The 20696-nt window shown below is 38.5% G+C and overlaps 1 protein-coding gene across 5 annotated transcripts in view; it reads left to right on the forward strand.

Moving 5' to 3' along the window:
* The window catches only part of LOC124723235 (dnaJ homolog subfamily C member 5), an 81644-nt gene that overhangs the window by 21959 nt on the left and 38989 nt on the right, over positions 1 to 20696 (forward strand). For all 5 annotated transcript variants that reach the window (XM_047248428.1, XM_047248427.1, XM_047248430.1 and 2 more), the window contains exon 5: positions 1958 to 2089. In XM_047248428.1, coding sequence (XP_047104384.1) covers positions 1958 to 2089 — 132 coding nt within the window. The remainder of the gene's footprint in view (positions 1 to 1957; positions 2090 to 20696) is intronic.

Below are 20696 nucleotides of genomic sequence, written 5' to 3' on the forward strand. Positions count from 1 at the left end.
ACTGTCTTTTTTTTTCCCAGTAACAGAATTTCCAAGTCTTGCAAATGTGGAATTAAATGCCTGCAAAAACTATGTAGTTTAGCAATAATAATTTATTAAACCTCAAACATTCACAAAACAATGCAATTTCAAGACACCGTACAGGTTATTATTTCACAAATGTAGAAGAAAAGTTTCTGAATCAGCCAGACCAGGTTACATAAGTTCTTCGCAAATATGGAATGTTTTTGAGGTGTGAATACATTTTACATACAGCATGTTTTTGAGATTTCAATATGTTCTACCAATATTAATAACCAATTACCGTGTTACAGTTTATGGTTTTTGGTTGCTCTTAAAACATGTTTCAAATTAATAATTATCATACTTAATGTTAGGAAATTATAGTTAAAAAAAAAGGGTTACGTAGTTACCTCTTTCTTGTAGATTCAGGACAAATTTCTGTTTATTTTACGTGAAGTTGGGCATTTTTAATGTGTATGTAAAACCTGAATGAAGTGATAAGTAACAATTCTAGGACTGACAAAGAACTGAACCACAGACTTTTAAAGTTGTGGTGTGGTATTTACACACAGAACCAGCAAGCAGCTGATACTATCTAGTCTCGTATTTTATCCACACAAGTACTGAGCCACATACCCAGTATATACACACATATATACATAATGGCAAGTTTAGGAAACAAATTACAGCACAGATCTGGCTTTAGCACCACAAATTATTCAGGCAACTGTTTCTTCTGCCATGTCAGTGGCATGTTTGAATAAATGTAGAAAGTGATCACCATTCATCTCTTGACACTTCTTGGCAGTGGTCAGCAAGTTGCTGATGGCGGGTCAAACGAGACAGCTGCAATGTCATATGAAGTGTTCTGCTGCAGTTCTTGAAGACTAGGAGAGTTATTGCAATAAATACACCTTAGACTTTAGGGCTCCCCACACAAAGTAATCACACTGACAGATCAAGTGACCTAGGTGGCCATCTAGGGCTGCTCACAGGCTGATCTCTGGTAACAACTCTGTCACGCATGAAGATTGTGTAAATGTGCTCAGAGTTTTGGCCAGCTGTATGGGCAGTTGCTCCATCCTGTTGGAAGTAACTGTAGGTCATTCGTATGGTTATATGCACACATTTATGTCCAATCGTATCCACTCATCCGGACCACTTTTATTTGCCTCGCCCTGTATTAGAAGGTCTACTTGTAAATATCTCCGATCTGATATAGTGCTCACAATTTATAGTGGCAAATTAGCATCCTGTAGTAGACATTATGTACCAAAAATATTATGCTAATTTTGGACATGGCAGGGACGGCAACAAAGTTATCTTTTAAAAATGAGAGCAGCAAAAATAATGTTTGTTTAGAACATTTTTTAAATCTTGCCATTAATGCTCAGCATGGTGAATACTCTGCAAAGACTAAAAACTAAAAACATCCATTCTAGTATATGTTTCATGGTCTTCTGTGAAATTGAATTACGTAAAGTGAAGGAATTACATGGACAGGAATAATGGCAAAACATAAATGAAGGAGAAGAGATATTTATCTAAATCACCTCATAATGAGAAACTTCGTAACTATTGTTAAAATATAGTATAGCAGTCAGAATACAAAGTGTATTGGTGTGGTGTAAAAAGGAAAACCAAAAAATATAGTAAAAGGATTTTTTCATTCATAATATCAGTTAAATTAATTTTTCATGTGAGACATACTTTGGCAACTTGTTAATGATTGAAGTAATCTGTCAGTGAAAGTATGATATAAAGATTACATCAAACACAACCTTAATTTTATCAATGAGTATTAATTCTGTAGTTTCAAAGTAGAACAGAAAAACCTGTGTCAGGGAGCATTGTGTATTATGCTAAATAGAAGTAGCATTCTTACATTGAATTATTTTTGCAAACAGGAATTTCATATAATGAATAATCGCACCATACCATATTTTAATTTCAGGCTTTGATAATTTTCTGTGGCATCATAACTGGTTGCTACCTCTGCTGTTGCTTTTGTTGTTGCTGTAACTTCTGCTGTGGAAAATGTAAACCACCTCCACCTGAAGATAGTGGAGAGTATCACACATTGCACGTATGTATTAATTTAGTTTTGCAACCACATGTAAACTGTTGTTTAAAACTGTAAGTCAGAAAGCTTGCAGTGCTGCAGCCCATTTTGCCTAAATCAGACAATGATGCAGCTTTCAACTTATAGCTATATTTAAGGAAAGTAAGGTGAGTTGCTTGTAATACAAAATGTAAATGGCGCAAGCCTCAAAGGAAGTTTGTGTAACCATTTCATATGACACCTCAGTTAATAAACCTGCTGCTGGTGAAGCATCACTGATGGTAGGTAAGTCGAATACATGATAGACACGCATTAAATAAGTTTAGATTAACTTTGATATGAGGCTGGATCATTTGTAGTTGGTGATAATTTATTATACTAGGTAGTGACTAGACATCTCTTGTCAGTATCCATCAGTTCTGAACTAATTGGATAACCAGTCATTGTGATCTTACTTTTGCACGTTACACTGCTTTTCCTTCAGTTATTTACACTTGTAATGTCTCATCATGTCCATAGTTCCGTCACAGTCAGTGGTGCCACTTTTTCAGCAGATTAGTTTTAGTGACATGAAAAAATATTGTTTCTGTCTGCTCTATTTTCTAGTGGTACTATGATTATCAGATGAGAGCAGCATACTGTTTTTATCTGCATACAGATGTTAACCCCACAAGCCAAAAGGTGTTGCCTGCCATTTATTAGATTTCCCTCTATACCATTCATTCATTAATACGTATGTTACGGATGGATGGTTGGATGGATGGTGGGATGGATGATATGTGTAAGGGAGTAGTAAAAGTCCCAATTTTATGGACAGCTCATTGCATGCCTAATGGTATTGCTATAGGCTATCCCAGTGGAATGTCCTGAGCAAGTCTGTAACATTCTAGTAGTACTACTACACCCTCTGCGAAACTCCACAATGAATTGATCTGTTGTGTGATTTTTTTCACATTAAGAGTCTGCTTTTGTCCCATTTTATGTCTATACATATTATCACTCTGAGGTATTAATCCTTGCACTACCATGCACTGTTAGAGTAAATTGTAAAATTCTCTAAAAAAATGGATCAAAAACTAAATTATTAGGAATAGGAATATTTGTTTGTAATTTTATTTTCTATTTTATTGTGAGGCATTGACTTGGGCTTACGTAATATATGAAATGTACATTACCTAAACCGTACTTCCCAAGGTGAAAATGAAGATTATTACTTTGATTTAAATTCATATTGACTAACATTTAATGTTAGTGTACTTTAAAAAATCTCTTTATAGTTAAAAACTGGCTAATATTCTCAATAAATGAAATTATCATCAGTTTCTGTATCATACTTTGGAAAACATTGCCACTAGATGTAAACCGAGAAAAAAATTCTGACAGGTATGTAGAGTTTTTTATCATTAAACATTCTAAATTGTTGACTGTAATATTTTTCTGGGGCATAGTTGGTGTTGTATTCTAAGACCATTGTTTTGGCTGCTATTGGAAGTAGCTTTCAGTAGGGGATGTTATGTTATAGTGTTGAGAATATTGATTCATTCTGCAATATGTTGCCGCCTACAATCCAATGAATTTTGTGTGCTGATTCTGACCACAAAAACCTACTCATATAAACAGAAGTGAAGACCTGATAGCTTATTAACATTGCCGCACAGACGTTGCTCAAAACTTCTGGGCTACAACAGCTTTCTATAGTGAAAGGAGTATTTACCAGATGATATGTTGCCAGCTGAAAATTCTGTTTCATCTATTATTGTCATGATGTCTTGATGCACACTAGTCACTCTGAGACTAAAGGGACATGTTCTCATTAATGCTGTATATTTTTGATTTGGATTCGCTCCTCTTAAAAACTAGGAAACACATTGTCACTTGTACTGCCTTTTTTTTAATTGCCAACAAAGCATGTATTCAAATGAAACTTCTAACTAAACAGGAACATAATACCTTCCAAATTTAATGACAGATATCAACAACTGAAATAAGTATCTAGCAAGTAGCTTTAAACCTTCCTATGATGATCACAACACGGAGGTAATATCTCCACCTTCATTCGGAAAAAAATGTTGGGAACAGGAACAAATCCCTGTTATATCATGACCATCAGGTTTAAGTGGGGGGTGCTGACTCTAAAAAATTCATATTTAATGCTATACTGATACAGTGCAAGGAACATACGCATACTACCATGCATTACTTTTTACATATGTTTAAATAAGGTTGTATCAGGCAAAATCCTCCATGTCATCCTCCATATATCAACAGTTCTCATTAAAGATCAGTTCCCTAAAAACTGACATTGTCTGTAATCTAGGGGTTTTATTACTATCTATTTAAGGCAATGTAATTAGGGGAAAACCACAACAAATAACTTTACATTTATGTTATGTATTGTTCATAGCCAGTTCCAATCCAGTCTGGCCCATTTTCGGTTGGTTACTTTCTGTTTACAAAGTGTTGAAATACACATTACACATCGACTTGATAATCGTGTATGGGAACTTATTATGAGAACAAAAGACATAGACACTTAAACATCTCATATGTATTCAAAAAATAATTTTTTCCAAAAACTAAATGAAATTGTGGAAATAATAATGAACATTGTACAAGTGTGTGCTGAAAATTGAGATTGCGTTCTTGTGAGCATACATATTTTATTTTATTTTTTTTCCCCAGGGAATTGTTGGGACCCTTGCTATTCATGCTGTATGTTAATGACCTTGTGGACAATATTACTATTAATCTCAGACTTTTTGCAGATGAGACAATGAGTTATAGTGAAGTACTGTTGAAAGAAGCTGCACAGATATTCTCAGATCTCTATAAGATTTCAAAGTGGCACAAAGATTAGCAACTTGTTTTAAATGTTCAGAAATGCAAAAATTTGCATTTCACAAAGTGAAAATTGTAGTATTCTATGACTGTAATATCAATGAGTTGCTGTTGGAATTGGCCAACTCCTACAAATACCTGGATGTAACACTTTGTTGGGATATGAAATGGAGCGACCACATGGGCTCAGTTATGGGTAAACCAGGTGGTAAACTTTGTTAGAGTACTGGGAAAATTCAATCAGTCTATAAAGTAGATTGTTTACAGATCACTTGTGCAACACATTCTGGAACATTGCTAAAGTGTGTGGGACCTGTACCAAATAGGACTAACAGGGGATACTGAATATATATGGAGAAGGGCAGCATGAATGGTCAAAGGTTTTTTTGATCCTTGGGAGAGTGTCACATAGATACTGAAGAAACTGAACTGGTAGACTCTTATAGATAGACATGCGCTATTCTGAGAAAGCCTACTTACAAAGTTTAAAGAACTGGCTTTAAATGGTAATAAGTAATAGACCACAAACCACTGCTTGTTGCTCACATAGGGATCATGAAGATATGATTAGATTAATTACAACACACACAGAGGTATTTAAACAATCATTCTTCCTGCACTCAGTATGTGAATGGAACAGGAAGAAACCCTGATAACTGTTACAGTGGGGCATACCCACTTTGATGCACTTTTGGCAAATTTAATGGAAAAATCTTCCTTTACAGTGACCTGGCATCTCTGCTGGATATGCAAAATTTGTGGATAAGAACTTAAAGGATGTAATGCACTGAGTTAAAACTTACTTGCTGTAGAAGTTCCTACTTGTATCTTGTGAAGAATGCATATCCAGAAAGGAATATTGTAATCATATGTAGAATGTGTGTGTAATGTGATTAGTGTGAACTGAAAGTATGAGGAAAAAAAGTTATAAAGTCAGGTAGAACAGTGATATAGATACTTGAAATTTATTTAGGATTGAGGTCCAAATCCATATTAAGCCATCTCTCTCCTTTTTTGCCGCACGTGATCTGAATTGAAGTCTGGGGTAGTTCCCCCAACAGACCATTCTCCTACAGACTCTTTCTCCAATTCAGCTAGTGACTTTAATTTTGTTGTTGTTGTTGTGTGTTTCACACAATTCAGTGATCTCAATTAAGGTTATGTAACTAATGCATAGTGACTGTTAGTTGATTAAATCCTTGTCACATTACCATGCACAAAAAATCCAATTTTTCTTTTGCAATTGAGCACCTTTGAGGAGTGGTTTTACATAGTGTTTGATGCTCGATCCATTTCTTAAAAGTTCTATGGATTGGCACATTTGTTTTTGTTTGTAGTCATATTTTGCTTTTGTTGTTTCACTTGCAGAGTAATGTTTAACCAAGAATATATTTGTACTACAGTGTAGCAACTTGTCCAGAATGCTTGGAAAATCAGACATTCTCAGAGATATTGGTTTTACTGGAAAAGTTGGGGTGGCGGGGGGGGGGGGGGGGGGGGGGGAGGAGAAAGAGAGAGATACTTTAGCCTATAGGAGTAGCTGTAATGATGGTCACGTAATGATTGAAAGATTGAAATTGATTTGCAACAGTAATAAAGATTTCTATTTCAGCGACCAATGCCGACGCTCCTTTTGTTAACAGTTGAATCATTGTGTTACGAAATACTGAGCTTCTGATATGGGAACAGTTGGGTGTGACATACTGTAAAGAATGGTTAAGAACTGCACTGAATTGTCTTAATGTTTATAGTTCAATTGCGACCACCTCGAGGTCACTGGCAGACCTTGTGAGACTTTGCATTTGTTTGTGGCTTCATGCACTCATTGTCCATTTCCCATTGCACATTTATGAATGTGATATGAATTTGTCCCATAGCTGTGAATTTGTCATTTGCACAAGAGTAGAAGTGGAATTTTTATTTAAATAATAATAAATACAAATGTGTCTTTGAACGCACGATTTGCAGATCAGCATTGAATATCCGGGCTTCATTTTTTATGTTTTTCCCTAATTTCAGTTAGATACAGTATTTTTACTGTCACCATGTTGTGCTTCATTTCAACAATGACCGTAGTTTTCAGTTTGAAACTTGCTGTGCCATTGCTATAAAAATCTATTGATATTGTGTTTGAAACATATACTTAAGAGGCTTTCTCATATACTGTTCCTGAGTTTCACATAACAACGTAGTGTGGCAAGGCATAGTGATGTACGATGAGAACAGTGAGATTTCTGGTTTCCAGTTATAACTTACAGAACTGTTGATAAAACTAATTAAAGTGTTCTTTCACTGTTTTGTTGTTTAGTGAATGACTTAGGCAGAAGTCTCTCTCTCTCTCTCTCTCTCTCTCTCTGTACTCGGAGAAAATAAACGAAGCCATAAGTTTTCTGCTCTGTTTCTGTAATGTTATTAGTTTTGTCAATCAGACTGAAAAAGTCGTACGGCAGAATTAGGAACAGCCACTAGGTTATTTTGAAAGCCATATCTAGCATGGCTTTGTTTGCCATTGTTGCTGCTTGTTTCCAAGTGCTTATGCCATTATTTGGACTCTAGAATGTATTTCATTTATCATTGCATATCGTATTTTATTTGGCTGTGATCAGGAAAAGTTGATGTGCTGTCAGCACGAATATTTGTTTGATTTTCTTCTACTGTAGAATTACCAATAGGTAAATTTGTCAGTATATTTGCTTTTTCTCAATTTGATATTCTAACGTGAAACAAATACACATTGAATCTAGAATTGATAGTTATTGCTGTGAATTATACAAGTATCTTGAAACAATTACAACTGGGTTAGGATCCTTGTGGCTGCTTTGTTTAAAAAATCACAGTGGGAAACTGAAGATCGTTATTTGGAATATGGCCTGGGACACAGATGTTTCTCATCTAGTGTGCTTCTCTGTGGACAGTCGAAACGATTATGTTGCTGATGTAACTGTGCTGCAAAGTATTATGACTGAACTTGATTTCTTGAACAACAACAACAGTAAAATTGTCAATTTTATCCAATCTTGTTTCCAATCCTGCTTGGAATAATCCTGAACTTGGCATAATCATTAGTAAGCTATGTGACCGCTTGAAAATTAATTAAGTAAAACTCGCTGTCACCTGTAACAGAACATGGTTCAAGGAAACCAGCAATTCAAATACGGAAAAACCTGGAATTCTAAGGGAAATCTTTAGATGGAATGAAGTCTCCACCCTACACTAAGGATCTAATAGCAGCTGACAAAAAGAATACATCTTGCCTTATTGATTGGCATTTGCACTGATGTGAAATGTGCATTCTTTGTGTTTTGCTTGCTTGAGAAATTGCAGATGCTGTGTGCCTGATTCCTGAAAGATTTTTTTTATTTATATGTCTAAAAATTGAGCTAATTTGGAGAACATGTCAGAAGAATATCCATAGATTGCTAACCAAAATCTAGTGTGTAATGTCAAGTCACTTTTTCCCTATTGAAAATTTTTCAAACAACATTGTTTAAATTGTTCATTTAATAAGTTGTAGGTCCTGTCAGTATTTAAGTGTGTAAGCTTAAAGATTGAATATGTCCAGTAATTCACAAATATGATAAATTCCAGGAGGCTTATTGTATTTTTATTTTTATGCAATACTGTCTAAAATTTCAGTTTCATATCTGATATGTCATAAATACATTTTCAGAAATGCATGTACTTAAATTAAGTCTTTGTACATAGTTTCGATTTTTCTGTAAGGCATCATGTTTACTGGTAAGTAATTAGTATTATTTCCTGCATATTCATTGATAGTATAATTTGAGAAGTTATCTTGAACATTGAGTACACATTCGAAATTGTTTGGTTGTCAGATGTAATATAATATTCCATGAAAAGGCTCCATGGTGTTTCTATGTATGTATTTTATTATTGCTGTTATTATTTGTATCATTTAGCAGTAGCAGCAGCAGTAGTAGTAGTAGTAGTAGTAGTAGTAGTAAAAAAAACCTCTGCAATTCCTATTGGGAAAGGAAGTTTTGAGCTATCTAGATATATAATTAGAGGCTTGTTTAACATGTTTCGCATTACCTTTTCTTTATAATGAGAACGAAATAGGAAAGTGTAAATTCAGTAAAAATGTGAGGGTAGTATGAATTTCATTCAGAAGGCTTCACTTTCTTTCATTTTTATTTTGTAGTAATTAATTATTGTAATCTAAAAGTGTACTGGGAAACTGAAATGTCCAAGATTATGGGAAATGAAAGTTGCAATTTTGATGATTTGAACACTTGGAGTCATACTTTTCCTTTGAAAGATGATGACTCTCTCTCTTCCTTCCCTCCCCCTCCCGATGACATGCTCCTTTCCCCTCTACCCACTTTTCTACCCACCATCACTATCACTCCCCCGTTCACAATCACCCCCTCCCCCCCTCTACCCACCACACCCCCTGCCAACTACCCCATCATGTATATTCAGTGGGAATCTTCAGGACATCTGCCATGTTTGTTTTAAGAAAAAGCTAAAGAACAATTATGTATTAAACAAATGTAATGACAAATTGTCTCTTATTAATGTGAGTAGTGCTATTTCTTTTGTGTCAATGTAGTATTCCACTTCCCCATAATTGACTTAATTTAGGAGCTTCTCATTTCCAGTCTGCACTGAAGTGCAAGAAAGATGTCCTTTCTTATTTGAGTACATCTTCAGTGTCTTCGGTGGCTATTTTTGGCTCACGAAGCTGTATTAACGGCAACATTGGGTGAATAATGTTTGTCGGTTTGGTAACATAGATTGCCATTATCAGGTTTCTTAAACAAGAATGTAACTTATGTGATGAGTAGTTCCAAATGAAGCATTAATCATTATTGTGGTACAGCAAGTACTTTAGTGAGTGCTCAGAGGAGACAGGGCCAGACACTGAGTGACTCCTTTGTAGGTGACAAAAAATTATATTAGAAGAAATGAATGAGTGTTACGAAATTTACCTAGGGCTGATGTAAACGCAGCACTGCGTGTCATATTACTTAGGAAAGCCCATTGTGTGTCACTCGGTAGGAGTGAATTTGCTGTGATGGATCATTATATTGTAGTAATAATTTTGGTTCTTAAATAGCTGCAGTGTGTGTAATTTTTGTGGGTCACAGGCACAGTAAATATGCAGCAATGGCTGCTATTGCTGATTTCAGATGAATCAGAATATTGATATCTCCATCTCTTCTCCCCCCCCCCCCCCCCCTCCCCAATGTGCATGCATGTTTTGCCAAGAAGCTGTGTAAGGAGAAGGTTCAGTCAAACCAGTGGTGATGGCATTAAGGTATAAATGGATGAACGTATATTAACTTCCATAGGGAAAAAAATACTGAAGTTGTGGTCTGCACCATTGCTAAAATATTCTTACCTAATATTTAACACTTCATTGTCAAAGCTGACCTCTAGGGAAGGTAGAGGTAGGTTACTAAGGTAATCAGCCAAGACTTGCCTGTTTATGAATGGTATAGCTTGCAGATTTTAATTTAAAACATTAGTGTAGGATTGTTTTGTCATTCGTAGATGGATTGGTTGCTAGAGGAGCATGTGCAGAAACATGTCTGTTTATATCTGCCATTTGAATGTCTGTCAATGTTGTGATGGCAGGTAAATGGGCCACAAACATGTCGGAGTGTGTTTCCCAGTAAACATTATGTATTTACTTAGTAATTAAAAGTACTTCTATCAATATGCAGTGTTTGAAGAAACTATAAATGGACCGGGTATATTTCTAAACTACTGTCTCCGTTAAATGTACAATTTAAGTATTGCACGTAGTTCATGGTTTCAGTTGTTATTTTTGATGGGTGTTTGTCTTCTCTTCTAAGAATGGGATAGCTCTTAAAAATCTATGTCGGTACAGGTTTCACAAGTTTTTATAACAGTATTTGTTGTTGTTAAACTCGGGAAGGGATATGCCATAACTCAAGCCAGTTTTGAGGAGGCTTTGTCAGAATATAATTAAACTTGTACCCTATATGTAGAATGTAAAAGAAAATGCACATAATTAAAAAATGTCTGGGCATGTTATTCTGTTTGCATGATGAGCATGCTTTACTGGGAAGTACGACTTACTTATCTATGTAACAGGGCATGCATAGAACACACTTAACGAACATATATTGTTACTAATACATTTAAGAATGTGTGTTCATTTACAGGAATAGCCATCGGAATCTGGTTTTTATTCATATTTTTGAATGTTGGTGTTAATAAATTTTGCTTCTTAAGAGCCATTGGTATTGAAGACTTGCTGTTTCCATATGTATTTGTAATTTCTGTGTTTCTTTACAGAATCAAAGGTCACATTTCCTCCTTGTTTTTCTAACTTTCCTCATGATCTATGCCACTAATAGGTATGAATATGGTATTGGAAAGTCATAAGTGGAATATGGATAATGGAAGGAATAAAAGTAACAATTCACAATATGGTTTAGGCAGTGGACAGTTGACACTCACATAAACAAGTTCGAAAATGTTGCTGTGGTTTCAGACAGTGTTCTCTTTCAGGATACAATTGGCTTGGGTTGTGAAGCACACATTGAAGTCACACGTTGTGCTTAGTACAGTATTCTGCCACTAGGTGTTAAGCTTTGGCTCTTGGCCACAATTTGGCAGTTGCCAATCATTCAGATAGGCAGGCAGTTTGTGGCCATGCCCACTGTCACAAGAAGCCTTACAAGGGTGAAGACCACCCTGTTTTCCAGACAGCATCAGGAATGTAAGTACTAAGAGGCTCATAGTGATTCTCCAGGTTGGTTGCTGAGTTTTGAGTTGGATTTGGAACCTTTCTGGATTATGTTGTGTTTGGAGAGTGGGTAGCGCTTGTGTATTTGCGTCCATAACTGAAAAAGAGCTACCTGTCTTCTTATTTGAGGTGAAGTGATATTGCTTAGCACCTTGAGCCACTGAATAAGTGTAGGCAGATGTGTACCAGAAACAGTGCACATGGCTTGTCAAAGCTGATCATCTACAGGGTGTGGGTGTGGAAACTGTACAGTCGTAAGACTGAAAAGTACTCGGCTAATGAATTAGCCAAGGCTGTTCTAAAAGTGTTTGCATCAGCTCTCTGTTACCCTTTGCAATAAGGTATTATGACATTTCACTTTTGCAGATGTTTCTCAAATATGGTGTGTAGGTAAGTGAGATGTCCAAGGTAATACCCATATACTTTGGAATTCTGTTGCATTGTAATGTATTATTTCTGACACACAGTAGTTTACATATTTGTTGCTCAGATGGAATACTGTGACTTCAGTCATCAGTGGATTTGGTGTGAGGTTCCCCCCTCATGAAGTACTTATCCAGTACACACTGGTCTGTTGTCATAATTTCTTCTGCCGCTGAGAGATTGTTCTATTGAGCTTGATGTCAGTGGTGTTTATAAATTTGAGACATACAGTTTCTGTAAGGTCATGAGTATATATATTGAACAGTAGGGGGGAAGAACTGAGTCGGAGGCAGGCCATTGTTTAGTTTGTAGAGTTTAATCGGCATGTAATCAGAGTAAACTTGAAACAGGCAGTGATTCAGCTTATTGTTCAGTAACTAGTTGATAGTCATGCAGGTAACTGCCTTTATCAATTTTATTCTTTTGTTTTTGTTGCTGTAAGAGCAGCTGTGTGTGCAGAGCCAAATATGGGAATTGGGGCTGCTTGTTTATGCACAGAATCTTCTTATATTAGTTTTTGTACCCAAACATATTGCAGTCCATGTGTACTGCCACAATGGGGTATTATGTTGAAAAAGCTTGGACAAGAAGAGCAATATTAGAAGATCTTGTGGTTTACATAAACTGGTGGAACCCAGTTACTAAACTTTATTAAGATTATCTCTCTGCAGACTGTGTTTTTTCAGGTGAACATGTCGAGAAAGGCAACACTTTATTTCTTCTCAGTACCAGATTCATAAAAGGTTGATAAGAAGGAGATCTTGTATATGCAGTTACAGTTGAGAGGAGCTCTTGTATATGCAGTTACAGTTGTCATAATTTCTTCTGCCTCTGAGAGATTGTTCCATTGAGCTTGATGTCAGTGGTGTTTATAAATTTGAGACATACAGTTTCTGTAAGGTCATGCTCTACGGTCGCTCCCACCTGCCACAGCTCCGCTGTCAACTTAGGTTGTGCGGGCAATAGGTGGAGTGGGCCCCGATAGCCGTGCGGTGCTGGTGAGCGATCTGCACAGAGCTTGGCGTCCGGTTGAGCCAAAATCAAACTTATTCTGTTTGGATTATTGCTTCAATTGTTAGTGCTGTTCTGTCTAAGGTCGATCATTCAAGTAATTTGTATGTGAAAAAGAGCAGTATATTTGTTATTGAGCTATGTGGAACTAATTGGGTCTTTTCTCGGTCTCAACACTGCAATAATTAGTCGTCTTGAAGTTCAGTGGTAGTAGTGTGCTTGATCCAGGTAAGCATCTGAGGAAGGAGGCAGGGTAGTATTTAGTGGCAGAGCCACAGTATTTTAATACTTCTGTGTATATCTTGTCAAATTTTGCAGCATACCCACATTGTAAGATTTTTCAGCCTTCTAGCCCATCTGTAGATGTGAATGTTTGGGAATATATTGTGTCACCAATTCTCTTTTTTTTTTTTTTGCTTCACACAGAATTCAATTTTGATTCTTCCACTGAATTTTTAATGACCTTTTGTCTTGGGAATAGAGTTGGGAGTTCATTATGGTGATAGTGATGACACAATCTGGTTTCTGAACAAAGAGTAGGTTTATTTACTGTAGTGGATTAGATTCATACTATAAAGATCTTAAGGTGGTGTCTTCAGATTCAGCAGCATGTCTGTCTCCTGATTTTGTCCTCATATATAATCTTTATAGATACCTCACAGGGCGCATCTGTTGGCTGTTGCTTTAATTACACCAGAAATCCTTCAATAGTTGCATTTAACCAGCTTATCCTATCTCATATTTGCATTATTGTATTGCCCATATGATTTTAGTTCACTTTCTTGAAATTTGAATATACTGCAAAATTGGCATCTTGATTAAAATTCTATAAGGAATAGGTGTGTGGTGACAGGAAAATTATTGCCCCAGAATTGGTGAAGATATCATACTGGGAGAAGTGAAACAAAAGTCAGTCCTGCTTGCAGTGAGCAGAGTTAAATGGGAATTTATTTTCTGCATCATATGTAAGGCTACCCCATCTGACAATTTAATTGCACACTTATCAGTTTCACTACAGCCCCAAAGAATGTGATGGCTGTTAAAGTGAGGTTTCCTTGTATAATTGATCCTCAAAGTAACACAGCTAAGTGTTCTGGCCAACCAACATTTGGGATTACAATGCTGTGTATTTATGGGAATGCTGGAAAGAAGTCCAGCATATCTGATGATAACAGCCTGACAGTATAGTCAAACAATGGAAAATCTGGCATGAAATAATGATAATTTGAAAAAGGATAGGCTGCTACTCACCACAACAGATATTCAGTATGTAATTACTGTTTATTCCGGTTATGACTTAAGAGATTAGTTGGTAAACAGTTCATTAATAGCTCACTGTAAATCTGTCAAACTAGAGTCCTGACAAAGATAGATGAAGAACTGTGATAGTCACAATTTTGGATCCCTGGAAACCAGTGTGGCTGTGCCAGTTCACTGTTGCTATATTGCCACCACCAGTAAGACACTTTTTAGGGTATTTTAAAGTTTAACACGGGGACAATGAGCAATTTTGTTCCCCCATTATAATACTACTTAGCTTTAACAATAGAGAAATCAGTTTTATAAATGACATCTGCAATATCTACCTAAACAGTTGGCTTAGGTGAAAAATTTGCTGCAGAGGCATGCCCTTATTACATAAACCAGGAGGAATTTAAATGTGATCTAGCATTGGATATCGGAACAAATGTGGTAATTGAATATAACTGTTCTTGTGCTGACTGGAAAGTTTGTCATCTTCTGCTTTTAAAGGAAGACCTCAGTGGCCTTACATTATTTTATAAAATGGGTTGGTAGCTACACTGTTATTTCCACCTTGTCCAATGGAACTGTACACACTGCAACATTGTATAAGGATAGTCAGTATAGAATTATAAATACAACCATTAATTTCCTGTCATGACTGTACATGGAGGTTCATTAGTAAAAAAACATATATTTAATAAGTTTTTTCAGCTTCCACATTTTTACATTTTTATTCTTTAAATACTTTCTCATCCACACACTTCACCCAACAGTATTTCCATTTGCAATTCTAGGAAGCCTATTTTGGAATGCCCATCATTCAGTACATGTGGTGAATCATCCTTAATGTACTCAGTTATTTCTAAGTGCCAGTCTCAGTACTGATGGCAAATTTGGCAACAGGAAAGTCATTTATAGTGGGGTCTGGTGAGATGAGTAGGTGGAGGAGGGCAGTAGTCTGATTTTTGTCATGAAACTTTCCAATTGACAGTGCTGAATGCATAAGCATGTTGCCACAGTGACGGAACCAGGAGTTAGTTTGCTACAACTGTGGTCTGTCTCAGTGAATTTACTCTCACTACCTGTATAAAATTCTGGCAACCTTTTTTTTCCAATTTCTGTGACATGAATATTCTGAACACCTTCAGTTGAGGACAAAAGTCCTCTCAATTGAAGGAAGGTCAAAGTTTAACAGTCCTTCAACGATGAGGATGTGAGAAACGAGCTCAGATGGGGGAAGGATATTGGCCCTGCTCTCCTTCCCCCCCCCCCCCCCCCCCATAAAGAACCATTCCGGCTTTCATCTTCTATAGGGAAATTACAGAAAACTTATATTTGAATAGCTGGACAGGGATTTCAGCCACCCCCCTCACAAATAAGATTTCATTGTCTTACTACTGCACCATTGTGCTTGGCTTCCAATTTGAGGGTTGTATTCAAATAACACTGCTCAACCCTTGAGTGTTGCTTCCAAAAAAAAAAAAAAAAAAAAAAAACACACACACACACACACACACACACACACACACACACACACACACACACACACACACTCACTCTCTCTCTCTCTCTCTCTCTCTCTCTCTCTCTCCCACCCCCTCTCCCCTTCCCCCCTCCCACCCATACCCCCCTCCCCCTTACCCCCCCTCCCCCTTACCTCCCCCCTCCCCCTTACCTCCCCCCTCCCCCTCCCCCTTACCTCCCCCCTCCCCCTTACCTCCCCCCTCCGCCTCCCCCTTACCTCCCCCCTCCGCCTCCCCCTTACCTCCCCCCTCCCCCTCCCCCTCCCCCTTACCTCCCCCCTCCCCCCTCCCCCTTACCTCCCCCCTCCCCCTCCCCCTTACCTCCCCCCTCCCCCTTACCTCCCCCCCTCCCCCTCCCCCTTACCTCCCCCCTCCCCCTTACCTCCCCCCTCCCCCTCCCCCTTACCTCCCCCCTCCCCCTCCCCCTTACCTCCCCCCTCCCCCTCCCCCTTACCTCCCCCTCCCCCTCCCCCTTACCCCCCCCTCCCCCTCCCCCTTACCTCCCCCCTCCCCCTCCCCCTTACCTCCCCCCTCCCCCTCCCCCTCCCCCTTACCTCCCCCCTCCCCCTCCCCCTCCCCCTTACCTCCCCCCTCCCCCTTACCTCCCCCCTCCCCCTTACCTCCCCCCTCCCCCTTACCTCCCCCCTCCCCCTTACCTCCCCCCTCCCCCTTACCTCCCCCCTCCCCCTTACCTCCCCCCTCCCCCTTACCTCCCCCCTCCCCCTTACCTCCCCCCTCCCCCTTACCTCCCCCCCTCCCCCTTACCTCCCCCCTCCCCCTTACCTCCCCCCTCCCCCTTACCTCCCCCCTCCCCCTTACCTCCCCCCTCCCCCTTACCTCCCCCCTCCCCCTTACCTCCCCCCTCCCCCTTACCTCCCCCCTCCCCCTTACCTCCCCCCTCCCCCTTACCTAGCCCCTCCCACCCATCCCCCCTCCCCCTTACCTCCCCCCTCCACCCTCTGCCCCTTCTCCTCCTTTTGGCACTGCATATTTCCTCCCATAAACTGAATACTACAAAAATCGCCATGTGCAATGACTAACTTTAGCTCAAATAACACAAGTTCAGAAACTAAACAAAAGTCTATAATTTGGAACAATGTGGTTACCTGGGAGACTGTGATGGATACAGTGCTAATAATGGGACTACACCAAGGCAACTTGTTGCCTTCATATTAAAAAAAGTTTGGCTCAAATGAGTCTTTCATATTCCAGAGGACGTGTTCTGTGTAATGGGACATTTAGTTGAAAAATTCCTGACTGATGGAAACTGTGTGCAGGACTGGCACTCTTACACAGAACCTCGTCTTTCAAGGGTCATTCTCTTACCAACTAGATAACCAAGTCAGTAAGAGCATTTTTCGCAGAATGTTGAATACTGGATTTGAATTGTGGTCTTGCATGCAGTTTTAATTTGGCAAGAAGTTTCAAATTTGCTTATGCAAAGGAATGTTCACGTGGCATGTTGCTTTAATAAAACCTTCTTGGGTTTCTTGTCGCATCAACTCAGTTTGCCCATGACATTTTGGAAGATGTATGCTGCTGTCGGCAGAAAATGGAAGGAGAGTACCATTGCTACACCACTCCCATTGCTGTTTCTACTTCCACAAGCAGTCTCAGTATGCCTCTTGCTGGATCGCGTGAAGTGCCATCTGCAAATTTCTTTGATCTCGTCTGTTGTTGCAAATTTTCATTCCTTGAATGGGGTATTCAACTTTGGAAATAAAAAACTTCTGCATGGGCCAGGTCTGGAGAGTGCGGAGGATGAGGCAGCATCGTGATTTCGTTTTTTGCATAGTAGTCATACACCAACAGGAGTGAATGTGCAGGTGTGTTATCATTATGCAAGAGCCATGAATTCTCTCTCCACATTTTAGGCCATTTCCTTCTCACATTTTGTTGCAGGTGTCGCGCAACACGTCCCAATAGGATAGGACCATCAATTAACAGTTTGTCCCGTGGCATGATGAGCTGATCCTTCAAAGTCAAAGAAAACTATCAGCATGGCTTTGAAATTTGACCTGCCTTCCCTTCCCATTGTGAAGACTGAACCTTGGTCTTGACATCATAACCATACACCCATGTCTCATCACCAGTTATGATTCCTTTAAGGAACGTCTCGGTCTCATTTGTGTGATTCAAAAGCTCTTCAGATTGCGAGAAACAAGCTCAGATGGGGGAAGGATATTGGCCCTGCTTTTTTTTTTTTTTTTTTTTTTTTTTTTTTTTTTTTTTTTTTTTTTTTTTACATAAGGAACCATTCCGGCTTTCATCTTCTATTTTTTTTTTTTTTTTTTTTTACATAAGGAACCATTCCGGCTTTCATCTTCTATAGGGAAATTACAGAAAACTTATATTTGAATAGCTGGACATTTCGCTCCCACACCATTGATGCAAAATTACGAATGTTCCGGAATTTTTTTAATAGACCTCATACACACGAAATCCAGATGCATGAGACACAGAGCCCACATCATGCGGTACTTGCTGGTTAATGGGATTTGTGAATGCTGTGCAGTCCAATGGCAACTGTCTCATGTATCTGGCGCGTTAACCACACAGTTTGTGTACAAAAATGGACACACACTGGACACTTACATTAGCTCAATTAAAACACGCATTTCTTCTGTTGTTCACATGCTGAATGTGTTCTACCAGAAGCATACAAAAATAAAAAACTTCAGTATCCACAAATATGTTAAAAGGCAAAAGGTAAGTTCCATGTCAAATTAGTAAGGACATTAGCATATAAAAGTTTACAAAATGAATGAAATTCGCTACTAAGAGAGAGTACACTTTGTTTACATAGCTCTAGATATTACAGAAAACATTTCTATTGAATTAATAAGAAAACTGCACAATATTATACAAAACACGAAGGTAAATTAGAATTCTTTTGGCTACAGCAAGAGGCAAATCAGCCACACAGTACATCATAACTTGATGCCACTACCCACTACATTACACTGAACTCCTGTAACATAGGAACATATATTATACAGGATGTTTGGAAATTCCTGTTACATACTTCTAGGACTTGTAGAAGGAAGTGAGTAAATAATATTTTGAATAGGAAAATCATGTCCAAAAGCTTACTGTTTCTGTTCTATGTTGGTTTCAGTTCAGATGTGTAACATGTCCACATCTGCTGAGGGAAAGAGAAAAGTCTCTAGAGTTGCTTGTCCTGATATGAAATATGGTAGATAAATGATGTGTACTACGCCAGACAGTCACCTAATGTCACTTAATGTCCATCTTGCTGTGAGACCTGTTAAATGCCTATGCATCTCCAATCCAGTGAATCTGATTCAGTACGCTATTGAGCTGTATCACAAACATATTCTGCAATGTATGCCATCGCGCAAGTTACGCAGGAGCTTTGAGAAACAGGTACCTTCACCGTGAGGAGGCAGTACTGTGATGCTCCATGACAATGCCATGTGCGTGAATTTGAAGATGCACTGCATCACATTAAAAAGAATCCATTGGTGAGTACTCAAAGAATTGCACATGTAGTGGGTGTTAGTCACAGTATCGTCTGGGATATTCTGCGTTACCAACAATTACATCTATCCGTTTACATATAGTACACGCTATGGATCCAGCCGATTTTTCCACAGTGTTTTGTACTGCATGTGCTTCATGCACAGCTGCATTGACACACCCTTGTTTCTACATAGATTTCTGTTCACAGACAAATGTAAATTCACTAGTGACTGTGTTCTGAATTCGTAAAATAGCCATGTGCGAGTAGACGAAAACCCTCGTGCCACGCATGTTCAGGGGTTTCAGTACTGCTTTGGTATTAATGTGTGGGTAAGTATTCTGGACGGTCATGTAACTAGGATATACCTCCTTCCATTCAAGCTAACTGATCCTGCATACTTGGTCTTCCTACAAAATGTATTGGGCCTGTTCTTATAAGCTGTGCCACTGAATGTCCATCAAGAAATGTGGTTTCAGCATGAGCGGGCACCACCTCACTTCTCATGTGCTTTTGACACATCTCAACAGATGATACGGTGAAAGATGGATAGGTCAAAGTGGTCCACCTGCATGGACTGGATTTAACTCCTATGGACTACTTCTTGTGGGATCATATGCAAAGTTTAATTTACAAGACTCGTGTAGAAACAGAGGGAGATCTGCTAACACGAGTTCTGGCCACTGCGCTGGTAATTGGAGACACCAGTTGAGATGGAGAGTGTGTACCAGAACAGGCTTTGTGGGTACAATCTCTACGACAACATTGGTGCTCGCCACATTGAGCTGTTGTTGTAGTGCATCAGTTCTGTTCTGTGCATACAGTATGCTGGGTTCTTTTTTGTTTTGGAAGAATGTAAACACACAATGTTAAAGTGTTAATACAAAAAAATGCGCTTAAGTGATACATGGATATTTTGTTATGTTTCCTATCGAGTTGTTACCAAATAATTGTACTGCATCACGTCTAATTCAATTCCTTAAGCAGAAGTGGATGAGTTGAACATCTGAACTGGAACGGTTGTGAAACTGAAATGGTATGTTTCTGGACGTGGGATGCCATTTGAAATATTATGTACTCATTCCCCTCTACAAGCCCTAGAAGTTTGTAATGGGAATTTCCAAACACTCTATATGTACGATCTTCTAAAGTTTGACATTTTTTTAATAAATCCTACCAAGAACACATTTTGTTAAATCTTCAGTGCGCTATTCCCTTAAAATGACGTATTTTCACAGCACACAAGTTACAATATGCAAATAACTAAATACAAAAATTCTTTAACCACCAATATGACATTTTCTATCATTTTATTACAACAAATTGTACAAATGATGACGCATTTTTGAGAGATCCTCGATGTGCTGG

This window comes from Schistocerca piceifrons, chromosome X (assembly GCF_021461385.2).
Source record: "Schistocerca piceifrons isolate TAMUIC-IGC-003096 chromosome X, iqSchPice1.1, whole genome shotgun sequence".
Lineage (NCBI taxonomy): Eukaryota > Metazoa > Arthropoda > Insecta > Orthoptera > Acrididae > Schistocerca > Schistocerca piceifrons.